Genomic DNA, 15,103 nt, shown 5'->3' with positions numbered 1-15,103 from the left:
CATGTGGGTTCTTCTCGCTGAGCTCATCTGGTATTCTGAGCCCACACCTATTCCACAGGGTCAGGAGGAGACATGCTCCTGTCTCTTCAAAGAGAATGAATTAGAAGGAATTTCTCACTTAGTTATCTGCAGATAATAAGATCTTCTTTTTCCCTGGCTTCAAACCAGACAGATTTATGAAGGCTAAAACCTACTGGGATCTGATGGAATAAAAATGATGGCCTGGGTGTTATTTTTAGTCCTGTAAAGTCCAGCCTTTCAAGAATTTAAAAACTGGGTGATTGGTGATTAAGTTACATATGGCTAGCTTGTACCTTAAAGTCTTTGAAGAAAAATTGATGTGGACTTTTTAAAATAGCTGTCACTGGAGCTCATCATGGGCAATTTCTGTCACTATAACAATAAAGTGTCACAGGTCTTCACCCTAGATGAAGTGGGAACATGCATGCCATGTGCTGTCGCCTGTGCTGTTTTTAAAGATTCATAGAAGACTTCACTTAAAATGATAATGAATGTGCTTCTAAAAAAAATACCAAACATTACTTAAAATTTTGTGTTCTACTTAAGACTACCACAAGAGGGCATTCTTCCTCCAATTTATATGCAAGCAAATACTTCCTGATTTCTACAAGAGAAGATATGTATAGGATCTACTCTGACATTCCTTTGTCTTACTGGAGAGTGTCTGTTTATTTATGGTTTATGAAACAGTATTCTATTTTCTTTGCATCTTCTTTTCTGATTTGAACTTCATAGGCTCCTAATTAATGGCTTCAGACACCTGAAAAACTGAACCCTTTTTTTAAGCATATGGCTTTTTGTCTTGCTATGATTCGACACTAGAGTTCTCTAGTAAAGCAGGTGGTTCGCTGTGTATCTCCCCTAGGGATTCTTCGAGGAAGAAGAGGGCAAAGAGTATATCTATAAAGAGCCTAAGTTGACAGGTCTCTCGGAGATTTCCCAAAGACTCCTCAAGCTCTATGCAGACAAATTCGGAGCAGACAATGTGAAGATAATCCAGGACTCCAATAAGGTAGGGAACAGTGTGCGATGGGACTTGACTTGATCCTTCTTATCTTCTAGTGAGTGTTTTAATTTCCTAGCTGATCATGCAAAATGAACCACCCAAAGTATTAGACATTTTGCCTATTGGCTGGCCAGTGAGGTAGAGGGAGGTGTGTTTGTTTGTTTGTTTGTTTGTTTTTATGTGCCTGTATCTACCTGAATTTATGAACACTATGTTTGTGCAAGTGCTCACAGATGCCCAGAGAGGGCGCTGGGTCCTCTGGACTGAAGTTCAAAGTGGTTATAAGAGCTACCATGGGGGTGCTGCTAACAATTCCAGGGCCTCTGCAGGAGCAGTAAGCACTCTTAACCACGGGGCCAACTCTCCGGCACTGTTAGACATTTTTTCAACTGAGTACTTTAATTTAGCACGTCTCCTGCTTTTGCATTTCTGCTTCCATGTCTTGGATAGCACTTGGATAGCTGCTAAAATGTTAAAGTGGCTGTGCTCAGAAGCAGAGCTGGAGGAAAACCAAGTAGGACATATTTGTTTACCCGGTCCAGGAGGTCTTTGCAAGCCACACCATTCTGCGAGAGCTGTCCCGTCTAAGAGAGTCACACCTAAGAGAATCACGTGGTATGAGTTGAGAGAATCCAAAGAACCTCTTCTTGCCTGCAGGAAGCAATGTATCTTCTCATTAAACTACTCCCAACTTGTTCATGTATTACCATTCTTTAGCCATATTCAAAAGTTTCCTGAAATTTCTAGAATTGGGTAAGAAGTGGAAGGATAGAAATATGAAGAAGATTAAAAACAGGTTTAAAATTCAAGATGTCTTCGAGAAACATCCTTCCTAAGCCCAAAGGGGAGCCAGAGAAGTTTCCTCAGATTTTCCTGAGCTGTCCAGCCTGTTTCCTTCCTATTAATAAGCCTAGGAACCAAAGCAGCTTGCCAAAGAAGTTGGGTAGAATGGATTATTGCTGATAAGGATTTGAGATATGGCAAATACAAAAACGTGGGGCTGGGGAAGTGGCTCTTCAGTAAAGCTAATTAAAGCAAGTACCACTCAAACATGAGAACCTGAGTTCAAATCCTCAGAAACCCATGTAAATGCCAGCTGGGCATGGTGGCCCACCTGCAATCCCTGCCTCCAAGGGCAGATGCCTAGAATTCCCTAGAGTGAACTGAAATGCAAGACTAGTTTTACTGAGACATCCTGCCTCAATGGATAAGATGAAAGAGCTAAAGGTGATGATTCCAGGCCTCCACACATGCATGCACACCCATACACATGCACCAACGCTCATGAATAAAGCACATATGCAACACACACAAGAGCAATGAAAATACAAAAAGTTGCAGTCATTTAACAGGCAGTCAGGTAGTCTGCTAAGGGAGACAAGGAGCCTTCTTCCACATTGCCAGTCCAAAGCCAATGGTACCAGTCTACGGACATGGCGACGCCACAAAGGAACAAAGAGAGGTGTTTCTGCTTCCAAGAAACTTTCACTTTGCACAGGGTGACTCGTTACAGAAGGGATAGAGAATAAAAGTTTAAATGGTGCCCTACCCAGGAATCTGTGTTGAAAAGATCCACAAGGCGATCTGGCTCCAGCTTGGTGAACCAGCTCTAAGTCCTGTTGCTAACAAGAGCCAGGCTTCTTACCCGCTGTCAGTCATCCAGTCTTCTGTGGTCTACAGAGCACAGAATGCTTTTTATCCACCAGGAGGCAGCAAGGGAACTCATAAATCACCTGCAGCTCACCACTCTTGTGGTACCCTTACTGTTTACACAGGTAAACCCCAAGGACCTGGACCCCAAGTATGCCTATATTCAGGTGACCTATGTGACGCCATTCTTTGAAGAAAAGGAAATAGACGACCGGAGGACGGATTTCGAAATGCATCACAACATCAACCGCTTTGTCTTCGAGACACCCTTCACTCTGTCAGGAAAGAAGCATGGTGGAGTGGCCGAGCAGTGCAAACGGAGGACGGTCTTGACCAGTAAGTGCGGGATGAAACCTTCCCCACCTCGGGCCAAGGCTAGATTACCTAAATCAAGTGTGGCAGCAGGGGTCAGCAAGACAGCACAGTTAATGAAATGTTTGTTGTATAACCATAAAAACATGAGTTCCTTTCTAGAGCCCACCACAAAATCCAAGCATGCAGGCATGTATTGGTAATCCCAACACTGGGCAGGCAGAGACAGGTGGATCCCTAGGGCTTCCTGGCCAGTCAGCTTAGCCTGATCAGAGAGCCCCCACACCCCCCCCCATCTCATCAAAGGCCCTGTCTCAAAAACAAGGAAGACTGCATGCAAGTCCATACCTATGTGGTGACTTCAACCCTGCAGGCAAGTTCCCGAAATGCATTGACCTAGAGCTGTTTGGGGGATCAGGAGTTTTGCCCCTCCTTAGGTTCTGCTAAAAGGAAACTCCATAGCCAGCTGTGGTTGTGAGCAACTCTGATTCCAGTAGTGGGGAGGAGCCAAAGCTCAGAGCCAACCTGGGCTACATAGTCGGATTGCACCTCAAAATGACAACAAAATTTAAAAAAAAAAATGGGGCCTTGGAGCCTTGGAGAGACACTGCCAATGAAATCCTTTCCCTTGAGTGGGAATATTCACAAGTGTCATGGTGTCACACCATGATAAAGACATGGACACCAAATGCTCCCTTCCTCTCCCCGAATCCACCCTTACCTGCTTCTGAGTTAGCGGCTATTAGCATGTTAGGCTTGAGGGCAAAACTCTCCCCTCTGTAAGATTCCAGCTCTTCTCTAGAATAAGGTTGGACTTGAACACCTCGTTTTATGCTCTCTGTATCAGTCCTGTGAAGTAGTCACCTCTCCTTTGTTAACAGACACTGTGTGCTTACTTGATGTTGGATCTCCCCAGGATCCTGGCAATTCAACTAAATGAGATACAACCAAGCTCCCATGGTGCTAACATTGGGGTAGAACAAAGACAAAGTAAAAAAGAATTTCCAAGAAAGACAACATTAAAAAACAAATTAATTTTTTAATGTAGGGGCATTGATAGGTCTAGGATGCTAAAGCCCACAGAAAGAATTCCTTTGGAGGAAGACACCCAACTACCTTGAGAGACCCCAGTTTTGAACTGAACCACCAAGAATCGTCCTGACTTCTAAACTATGACAAGCATTCATTCACTTTCAGGAAGCTGACTGAGTGGTTAGTGGTAAACACACCGAGAGCCAAGCTCCTGTTCGCTCTTCTCTATAGTGGAAAGCCATTACTGGAGCTCTGCGTGGATCTCATTATGGGGGTGGCAAGTTTCAGAGCCGACTGCAATCCTTTCAGGGTTTGGCTGCTCTGGCAGTCTTAGTACAGCCCTGAGAAGGTTGGGGTGAGCTTGTGAGGGTGGGAAGGGACACCAGAAGTAGCTGGAGACAATACAAAATCCTGAAGACCCTCATGGGAACCTGGGACTTTTCTTGGACCCTTTATAAATCTTTGTGTGGCTTCCATGCAGCCAGCCACTTGTTTCCCTACGTGAAGAAGCGGATCCAGGTCATCAGCCAATCGAGTACAGAACTGAATCCCATTGAAGTCGCGATTGATGAGATGTCCAAAAAGGTCTCTGAACTTAATCAGCTGTGCACTACAGATGAGGTGGACATGATCAGACTACAGCTCAAACTGCAAGGCAGTGTCAGCGTGAAGGTCAGTGCAAAGCAATGCCCAGAGCAAAGACTCACAAGTTCCAGTGAAACTTGCTATAAAATGCTCCAGGAATTTTTTTAAGTATATAAGAAACATTCAGGCTGTTTGTGGCCTATCCATATTAGTTACTTTCCCCACCGTTGTAAACAAATACCTCCAAATACCTAAGGTTAAACAACTTAAGGGGTGGGGGTGGCTGTCTCGGTCATAGTTTGTGGGTACAGTCAGTAAGATGGCAGGAACATGAAGTGGCTGGCCACAATGCACCCACAGTTAGGGGGAACAAAAGAATGCTGATATAAAAATCATTTCTATGCAGCCACGAAATATTGTCCCATACATTTAAGGTAAGTCTCCCCATTCCAGTTCAGTTCATCTTGAAAATACCTCACAGACATACCCAGAAATTTATCTCTTGGGTGGTTCCGGGTTCTGTCAGTTGACAACAGGAACTACCTAAGGCTTTTCTTTTCTGTACCTTTAAAACCAGATAGCCTGCAAGGATGGGGCAAAAATTCATAAGGCCCCACTTCTAGCTGAAGAGCTAAAGGCAGTCATGAGCCCCAAACCCATGTACATATGGGCAACACTAATCGGGTTCAGGAGGTTGTTTGCGTGGGGATGAGTGTGCACAAAACAATGATAATACAGAAGAGATCATTAATTTCAGAGGGGCAGGGGAGACTCTGTAGGTTGGGAGTGGACGTGATGACAGTGCAGTGTACTTATATATAAAATTCTCAGAGAATAAAAATTCAAATTTTAAAAATGAAGCAGGAGTAATACTCCATTCTGTAAATGTACCACATTTTCTTTATCTCTTCTTCGATTGAGGCATCTAGGTTGTTTTTAGGTTCTGGCTATTATGAATAACGCTGCTGTGAACATAATTGAGCAAGTGTCCTTGTGGTGCGATTGAGCATTCTTTGGTTAGATGTCCAAGTGTAGATCTGGGTCTTAAGGTAGATTAATTCCTAATTTTCTGGGAAAATTTTATCTTTATTTCCAAAGTAGCTGTTCAAGTTTGCTCTCCCACCAGCAGTGGAGGAGTGTTTCCCTTGCTCCACATCCTCTCCAACAAAAACTGTCATTAGTGTTTTTGATCTGAGTCATTCTGACTGGTGTAAGATGGAATCTCAGAGTCACTTTTATTTGTATTTCCCTGATGGCTAAAGATGTTGAACAATTTCTTTAAGTATCTCTCAGTCATTGGGACCTATTCCTCCTACTAGGTTGCCCACCCAGCCTTAATACAAGGCTAGGAGCTTAGTCCTTCTTCAACCTGATATGCCCTGCTTTGTTGACATCTATGGGAGGACTGTCCCTTTCTGAACAGGCACAAGAGTGGATTGGGAGGCAAGGGGAGGTAATGAGGAGAGAATGGTAAGAAAGGAGAGAGGGGAATGGCGATCAGATGTGAAATAAATGAATCAATTTTAATAATAATAATAATAGAAGCAGGGGGTACTCTCAAGAAGAAAATTCAAGTGGAAGAGGAAGATAGATGAGATGGGGTGGGGTATGTGAAAATGCCTAAAATTCATTATATAAATGTATGAAACCATCAGAAAAATCTAAAACATCCATAGAAACAGCTAAGTTTGGATAATGGAAAGTTTCTTCTCCCTAATCCTCCCATATCATATACCTTAACAAATGAATTAACCAATTTATAAATATTGCACTCCATACATAACTGTTGTAATTAAAGTTATCTGTTCTAAAATAATTTTTTTTAAGAATGAAGAATGTTTAGTGGTTCACAAAAGCATTAGTGCTTACGGGCTGAGCACGGTGACATGAAGCAGATGGGGAGAATAAAGTAGAGTTTACAGAAGGGTGGGAGCCCCTGAAGAAGGGGCCTGTATAGCTGGGAGTCACACCCTGCTGAACATATACCCTTAAAACTAAAGAAGCTAGTGTAGGAGGCTTGGTCGAGACAAAATAAGGGAAGGGTCCACCAGAAAGGGACAGGCATGGCCTCTCTTGGGGTACTCCGAGGAGGATGTTAAGATTGTATTCCAACCTGTCCCACACCGGGCAGAGGAGGGCACAGTAAGGCTCTCATCATAGGCATAAAGTTTAATTAGTAATTAACATAAAATATTATCTTAAAGTGCTATTTTTAAAAGTGAAAATTAATTTGAAAAGCCCACATTGAGCAAAGTATTAATGTCTCAGAGCTGGGAAGATGGCCCAATAAGTAAGGGAAATGTGCAAGCTTGAGGATCTGCATTCAAATATCCAGAATCAAAAAAAAAACATCTTGGTGTGACTATATGCACACCTGTAACCCCAGAGATAGGGGTAGGAGATGGAGATTGGGGGTGGGGATTCTGGAGCTTGCTAGTTAGCAGCCTAGATCCAGGCTTAGTGAGAGACCCTTCTGAAGGGAGTAAGGCAGAGAATGAGAGGGTGGGGCACCTTATGTTTCCTCTGATCTCTTCCTGTGCAGAGACACACATTCAAACATGCATGGGCAGGGGGCGGGGAGAAATGGAAAAAAAAGAGGAACTTCAAAATAGTTCAGTTAATAAAGGCATTTGCTGCCAAGATGGAAGACCTGAGTTAGATCTCTGGAACCTACAGAGTTAAAGATAACTGACTCCCACAAATTGTCCTCTGACCTCCATGTATGCATTGTGGAACTTAGAGAGAGAGAGAGAGAGAGAGAGAGAGAGAGAGAGAGAGAGACAGAGAGAGAGAGAGAGAGAGAGAGAATCAATAAATCTAATAAATATGTCAAAAAACAAGACATTTAAAATATTTAAAGAGATTATTCTTCTTAAGGTATTTTTGTGGTTGCATCTGACAAGGAGTTCTACGAACTTCGCTATTTCCAGATTAGTCAGGATGAAGATGGCTCAGAGTCTGAAGATTAGATGGCCTTTGTATGCTTTAAAGAAAAACTAAAATTGGACTTTTTCAGCAAATAAAAACCATTGCACTCTTAAAAACAAAAACAAAAAAAATATTTAAAGAGAAAGAAGACAGAAATATGAAGTCTTAAACAAAACCAGACCAGTAGCAATGTCTTTCCCTGCTTTTTGATCTGTTGAATCTGTAACAGAAGAAAAAAAAAAATCACTGCTGCTCATCATGATATGCTCAAGTCTTGTCTGTGTCCCTGCTGGCTGACTCCAAAAGACTAAAATAGATACGTGCTTACTCAGCATGAAGTCAAGAGAGGTCAGCAGGCCTGGGCACAAAGCTGAGTGGAGGATGGGCTCGGAGAGCCAGAGGGGATGTAGCACCAATGGCTGTGCCCCCTGCACTGTGGCACCCACCTGACTCTGGTGCAGCATTCGCTCCCATCCTGTTACCGTTTTATTTCTGCTGCTGCACAATAGCCCAGGTTACAATCCTGATAATAGTCTACCATTGTGAAAAGTCATGGCGAAGGCACATCCCTTCTACAGTCAAGAGCAGAGAGAACCGAGTTCACACTTGCTGACTTCTGCTCACTTGCACGCTTGCACACTTACTGGGCTTGATTTCTCCACCGTCACACATGTCAGGAACCCCTGCCTAGGGAATCAAGCTGCCACCTGTAGACTGAGTCTTCCCACGTGAATTAACTCGTGGAAGGCAATCTCTGACAGACACGCACACAGCCAACCCAATGGAGGCGATCCCTTCATTGAGACTCTTTCCCCGATTATTCTAGGCCACATCTGGTTGAAAAATTAAAACTAACCATCGCACTTTCCAAACACCATAGCCACACTAACAGGTTTGTATGCATGAAGAGAAATGAGCTTCTTCACGAGCATAGTGTTTGTGCCTGAGTGGGAACAGGGAACAGAAGCTGGTATTGCAGGTCTGGGGGTGTATCTCAGTGGTAGAGCAGATATATGTGTTTGTTGCGCGTGCACACACACATGCATGCACACGCATGCTTTTGTATATCATATGCAAGGTTCCAGACTCAGCCTCCAGAACTGCAAAACAACAACAACTAAAAAGCAAACAGCTTGGTTGTGCATTCATTCAGCAACTCTGATGGATGCTTCCTTGGCCCAGACCTTAGCAAGGCTTTCAAGTAGAGTACAGAGGAACACCGCTACCTCTGTGGAATGTCTTTTCATCACAACTATGTGTTTATTTTCATGCCAATAGAAAAGAAAACGAATGGGCACCTCAAACACTGGATGTCACAAACACTAAATTTAGCTTCAGTGGAAGGGTTTGCAATGAAGGAGTTTCTTTTTTTCAAAGTTGTTATAGAAAGGGCGCTCACGCAGTATGTGAAGATAGCAAGTGGCAAGAGGAGCCGTGTTGTGTGCCTCTTCCTGGGGAGGCAATGCACAAACATCTGCTCATCCCAGACAGGGAACCATTGGCAAAGCTAGTGGCGATCAGAGCAAAGTCCAGCCTAGTGAACCAGGATGTGTCTTTGGATTGCCTACTGGAGTGTGGCTAAGGAGTTACTCAGAGAAGCTGGGTTGACTCTTACATGGCTGCATCACTGAATGCCCCCAACACTACTGACAGCTCACAGAAGCTGTGTCCCTGGAGCTCTCTGCTCAGAGGAAGCTGTCACATTGTAGGGTGACACATGACTGATTTTGGCAAGGGTAACAAGGAAGGCCAATTCCAGTGTGGCTGCTGACCCCTAAAACAACAGCAGGTACAGCGAGTATAGAAAGTGGTGGATCACAGTGTGGTGGGACAGTGCCAGGGTTCCATGTGATTGGTCAGAGGACTGGACCTCCCTTACCATGGAGAAAACTCCAGAGAGAGGAGGAGTCAGCCTCAGCCTACTCTCTTCTCCCCACAGGTCAATGCTGGGCCAATGGCTTATGCCCGAGCTTTTCTTGAAGAGACGAATGCGAAGAAATACCCTGACAACCAAGTAAAGCTATTGAAGGAAATATTCAGGTAAGGTTCGCTTTGTTGAAATGTTCTTCTAACTACCTCACACAGAGAGGCACGAAACCCCTAGGAAAGCCGCACGATTAACCCTCTTCAAGGTGACAGAGTATCCATAGCCCAGCTTTGGACCCAAGTACCTGAACTGAATACCTCTTCCCGTAACCGGTTTTTAATTTGCCCGATGCTGTCATTAAAGGCAATTCGCAGATGCGTGTGGGCAGGCTCTGGATGTGAATGAGCGTCTCATCAAGGAGGACCAGCTGGAGTACCAGGAAGAACTGAGGTCCCATTATAAGGACATGCTCAGTGAACTGTCGGCCATCATGAATGAGCAGGTGAGCATCCCTTGGTGTGACCCACAGTCCCTGGCCATTACTAGAGGAACTGGAGACTCTTTCCTTACTGCAAAAGTCACTATTCTTTTTTTAATTGATTTTTATTGAGCTCTACATTTTTTTCTGCTCCCCTCTCTGTCTCTCCCCTCCCCTTCAACTCTCTCCTAAGGTCCCCATGCTCCCAATTTACTCAGGAGATCTTGTCTTTTTCCACTTCCCAAAAGTCACTATTCTGTACCTCAACACTATGATGCTGAGTTGTTTTCTCCCCCGTGTACAAACAGTTCTTATCTCAAAGTACAGAAACACTTACAGAAGAAAGAATAGGAGAACTGAAATGCTCTCCACAATTCTAGAGGTATTTACCCAAGCCATACAGTCTGTTGACTCTAGAATATTTGGGTCTTTTCAGACACTGAGAAACACAAGGTAGGAATCCCCATTTTGGCCTGCTGCCAACAGGTATTGTGAGGATGTCACAATACCTAGGACATGGGAAGACATTTCACATTTTGCCAGAAGGAGATTTGCACAGTACTCAGAGAGAACCTCAGAATTTCTCATGGGCCTTTTACCTCAAGACTTCCTTGGCAGAAGCAGAGGTTCACAATTAGGAGAAAAAGATATGTGTAATATATATGTATATATACACATATATATAAAATTCTACTCCATGATCAAGTCATTAATCATCCTGGGTATGTATTCACCACATTCTGCATGTCTTGCATGAACTGTGAACATTCAATAACATCAGTATTTTGGAATAACTAAAAGAACTCAGTTGTAAGTCAAGCGACCCTACCTAGCCTGCTTTGCAACGTCATCTTCCTTCACACTCTACTTGGGTACCTCGCCTCCTGTAGCCTTCCCAGTACTATGTTACTGCTGGTTTCATATCCGGTCCCTCCCCTCTCCCTAATGATCTAAAGTGGTAATAATCATTACCACAGAGCAGGTCAAAGACTGGAACTGTGATTTTAATTGCTTGTAGCATACAGTCTTTCTTTCCTGGCTTCATTACTGGCCCTTTTCGCCTCCACAGTAGCTTAAGGAGACAAAATGGTAGGTTGGCTTATGACAGAAAGAATGAATCTCCATAGATAGAATCCCAACAGAGATCATGTCAGTTTGAGATTTCTGAGGGGTGATGGTGGTTAAATACTCCAGAGGGAGCTTGAGCCCATAGGAGAGGCGTTACTAAATCTGGGATTAAAATGAAGAGAATGCATGTCAAAGTAGGTAACCACGGTGAAGCCATACTTTCCTCTCACTGTAAATCACACCTAGCCTTGAAACATCTGGCAGAAATGTTTCTCTCTTTTTTTTTTCCGGCAGCTCTGTCGAGGTCCGTGTCTCTACAGCTTCTGCTCCTCTGTGTCTAGCATTTCTCTCAGTACTGTGAGCAAAAGTGGTATGTTCTTCTCGCCGTACATCTCTCCTGTCCTGCAGCCTTCTGTCCACCCACCTCCCCTCACCAGTCCTTCGCCCCATCAGCTTCTGTGGCTCAGCTTCTCTAAGTCCTCATTGCCACTCTAAGACATGGCATATTAACAGCTTGGCTTTGAAAGTAAAAAGCCCATGCTCCTTTACCTTCTAAAACTGAAGGGTTCTCATGATACTTGAAAATATGAAAAAAAATTACAAAGACCAGTTGGTGAAAAGGAGAGAAAAATAATTTTTTTTTGTAAAGGAAGCCTGTAACAAAAGAAGTAAACATTGGCTCTCTGCTTCCTGGAAACTGATCAAAGAGTAAAACCTGTGGGCCTCACCGCTCATTAGTCAGTAAAAGAAATAAATCTGTTGGAGGGAAAGGTGGCCTTTCTGCTGGTTCCTAGCTTATAACAGGGCCTGGTTACTCAGGTGACGAGATGCAGGACTATCTTCCTTTGTCTGAGTGTGAACGAGTATCCTCCAGAAGCAGGTCCACGGATATTAAGTGGTGAGAGAACTTACCAGCTGAGCTTTGAAAATCAGAAGCAATTAGAATTAACTGACTTAGAAATAGAAACACAAAATTAATTACACCATATGCACCCCTATGGGGCCAAGAAAAGTCTTAGCTTAAAAAAAATTCATTAAGGGAAAACCCTCAATATAAGAGAAAATTGGGCCATGAACATAACACACACCCAAAATCTCAACTGCGAGGACCAGAGTAGTTCAGTATTATCATCAGCTACACAGTGAGCTTCAGACCAGGGTAAGATAAGTGAGTCTTCCTCAAGAAGAAACTAAGTAGAGGCCAGTGGGATGGCTCACTGGGTGAGGAGGTGTCTTGCCCCCAAGTCTGCCTCTGGGGCCCAAATGGTAGAACCTGACTTCCACGGCTGCCTTCTGGCTTTCACACACGCACTGTGTCATGTGTGCACCCGTGCACATACTTGCACCCACACATTTTTTTTAAAAAGAAAGAGAGGAAACAGAACCCCAGATTGAGTGGAACTGGTGTGTAAAATGGAGACGTGGGAAACAAGTAATTTGAGCTGGTAGTGGCAGGTAACCATTTCTTTAATCGGCAGCCAGAATTTCACGCTGTTTCATAAACAGCCAAAATGCCAAAACCATAAAAACTTTCTTTGGCTGGGGCCAATAGAATTCACACAGCATGCAAATGAAGAATAAATATAAGATGCTCTTTTGGAGTGGGTCTCCAATGAGCGAGACTGGAGGCAGAATGAAGTCAGCTGTGGTCATGAGTATCCAACTTAAAACACAGCTCTGGGACCAGAGCCATTCTGTTCTGATGCCAAGAAAGCGAGCTGTGAGCGCAGTCTTGCTGTTAGAGACCCAGACACATACTAAACGCATAAAGAACCAAATTATGTGCGCAGAATCTCGTAACGCTGGCCCTCAGGAGGGTGTGCTGCAAGCCCGTGACCCTCCCATGCTGAGTGCAACAAGCTCCTGGAGGAGAGGAGAAACTAATATCACACACATATAAATCAGCACAGCGTGACAGTGTGTGAGGTCAGTGAAGAAATCACAACTAGAAATTCAAAATACTCATCAAATCTCTTTGTACAAAGATCAACTTCAAAGGTGACATCTGCAGTTTCTGTGGGGCTGTGGGTTACTGATTGCATGTGATCATTGTGATAGAGCTGAACACTGTATCATTTAGATATATTGATAGCATTTTCAGATTAGGCGTATTGATTTTATTATACTCCCATTAATGCAGACGTTTGAGTTCATCCCCTTTGGGTAAATGTCAGCAATGTAAATTACAAATTTTTAAGCTACAATGAGACACTGGAATTACTCAAATACATTTGTAGCCACTTAAACATTTATAAATTCATATCTGACAGTCAAGGAATATAGTGAAGCTGCTTTCAGCATCCCCATGGCAACCGGCATATGGGCTTCGAAGAAAATATCCCTCAGAACTACTTTGACTAGGATATTTTCCAAACTTACTAACACCCCATTGGGAATGAGTCACTGTTCAGGGTTTTAATTTTGTGTTTGAGGATATGAAAATTGATCTTTTATATGCATATGTTGTATCTGTCTTGCTTTAAGATTACGGGCAGGGACGACCCAGCAAAGCGCGGACTGGAGCGACCATACACGCGTGCAACTAGCAAGGTGACCTCGGTTGTGCCTCTGGTCTCCATCTCACCCAGTGCTGAAGTCTGAGAGGAGCCCTGGGGGATCCCGCGCACCTCGCAGAGAACTCTCTGAACTTTTGCAGCTAATCTCGGGGAAGAAAAAAGATAGATTTAATTTATTTGATGTTTTTACAGTGTTAATATTTTTGTTTGCCTCGCTAGCTTGAGAATTTTGCCAGCCTCTGAATTTGCACATTTCCTAGGATTCCTTTGTTTCCTCGGAGTGGTAATGATCAAACCACACTGAACATTTGTCCTGCAATTCCAATGAATGTGCAGCTTAAAAGCAAATTGAGTTTGCTCTTGGGTATAATTTGTTCAACCCCAGGTCCTAGTACACATATTTTCAAGGTCAAAGTGAATGTTTTGTAACATTTAAGCATATTTCACATGTAAATAGAAAATTGTAAAATATATGGTTTTTATCAAATTTCAGAAGAATGTTTTTAGTTGATACTTATGAAAGTACTAAAATTATATGAGTAACATTTCAGATAATGTTATATTAAAATATTTGTGTATGTGTAAAAAAGTGTTGATAAATACTAATCTTTAAAGTTTGTGAAGTTCCTTTGTTTGTAATATATGTGCTTTTAAAAGCAATGGTATGTGAAATTATAAAAGTATTTTGCTGTTGTTAATATAAATAAAATTACAGTTACTTTGCGCTCCATTTCCTTTTGAAAGTTGGGGTGGGAGAGTGCTTGCCTGGCCTGCCCAAAAACCTGGGTTCAATCCTCAGCATTGAACAAACCAGATGCGGCAGTGATATCTGCTATCCCAACATGCAGGAGATAGAGATGGGAGGATGGCAAGTTTAAGGTCACCTCCCGCTATTTAGCAAGGGAGGGGTCAGCATGAACACGGGAGAGGTGGTCAAGTTACTTCTGGGACTGGTTTATTGGATGACTATCAAACCATCCGAACTCTATTCTTTTAATGCTTTACCAAAAGAGGGACCCAAGCCTCAGCTTGTAGGATCCTGTCAAGATGAATTAGACCCATTGAAGATTTCTAAGTATAGGCTATTAGAATGATTTGACGGAAATATGAACCCGAATATTGATGACTGTGGTGGCCATCCACACATCTTCTATTACCGTACCTCATAAACTTGTGGTAGGGCTGTACTTTGCTGCCTCTTTAGGAGTTAGCACAGACATGTGATTTGCTGTAACCACTGAAAGGGGAAATATGAACCTCTGATCAAAATCAATTTAGTTAGACTCTGAAAATCCAGTGGGTAGCTGTGCCTCATCCTTTCCCTGAAATAGCTCTTCAAAGTACACAAAGAAAGAACCTGAAATCATCTCCTGAGTAAATTGGAAGCATGGGGACCACGGGAGAGGGTTGAAGGGGAGGCGAGAGGCAGGGAGGAGAGCAGAGAAAAATGTACAGCTCAATATAAATAAATAAATAAATTTAATCAATCAAAAAGGAAAGAACCTAAAATCATGCCAGGTCTCCAGGTAACCACACAGAGCCAGACATGCACATATCCCACAGAGCCTCCTAGTACATATAGTGTCAGAGAGAAACAGTCTTGAGTGTTATGGTCCCCGAGACTCAAGGCGGATTACAGT

The 15,103-nt window shown here is 43.1% G+C and overlaps 1 protein-coding gene across 4 annotated transcripts in view; it reads left to right on the top strand.

The window, feature by feature from the left end:
* Dock10 (dedicator of cytokinesis 10) overlaps window positions 1-14,187 on the top strand; it is a 253,826-nt gene extending 239,639 nt beyond the window's left edge. For 2 of the 4 annotated variants that reach the window (XM_041649869.1, XM_041649868.1), the window contains exons 52-58: window positions 887-1,033; window positions 2,803-3,013; window positions 4,503-4,693; window positions 9,474-9,574; window positions 9,765-9,903; window positions 11,242-11,317; window positions 13,432-14,187. In XM_041649869.1, the coding sequence (XP_041505803.1) occupies window positions 887-1,033; window positions 2,803-3,013; window positions 4,503-4,693; window positions 9,474-9,574; window positions 9,765-9,903; window positions 11,242-11,317; window positions 13,432-13,493 (927 nt within the window). In that variant the 3' untranslated portion in view covers window positions 13,494-14,187. The remainder of the gene's footprint in view (window positions 1-886; window positions 1,034-2,802; window positions 3,014-4,502; window positions 4,694-9,473; window positions 9,575-9,764; window positions 9,904-11,241; window positions 11,318-13,431) is intronic. The other 2 variants (XM_041649870.1, XM_041649866.1) reach the window with 1 other exon arrangement.
* Window positions 14,188-15,103: the final 916 nt, after the last annotated feature.

The sequence above is a fragment of the Microtus oregoni genome, unplaced genomic scaffold, assembly GCF_018167655.1.
Source record: "Microtus oregoni isolate MIOR12 unplaced genomic scaffold, Mior012 000004F_ref0000308, whole genome shotgun sequence".
Lineage (NCBI taxonomy): Eukaryota > Metazoa > Chordata > Mammalia > Rodentia > Cricetidae > Microtus > Microtus oregoni.
This window is presented reverse-complemented; position numbering and strand designations above follow the sequence as displayed.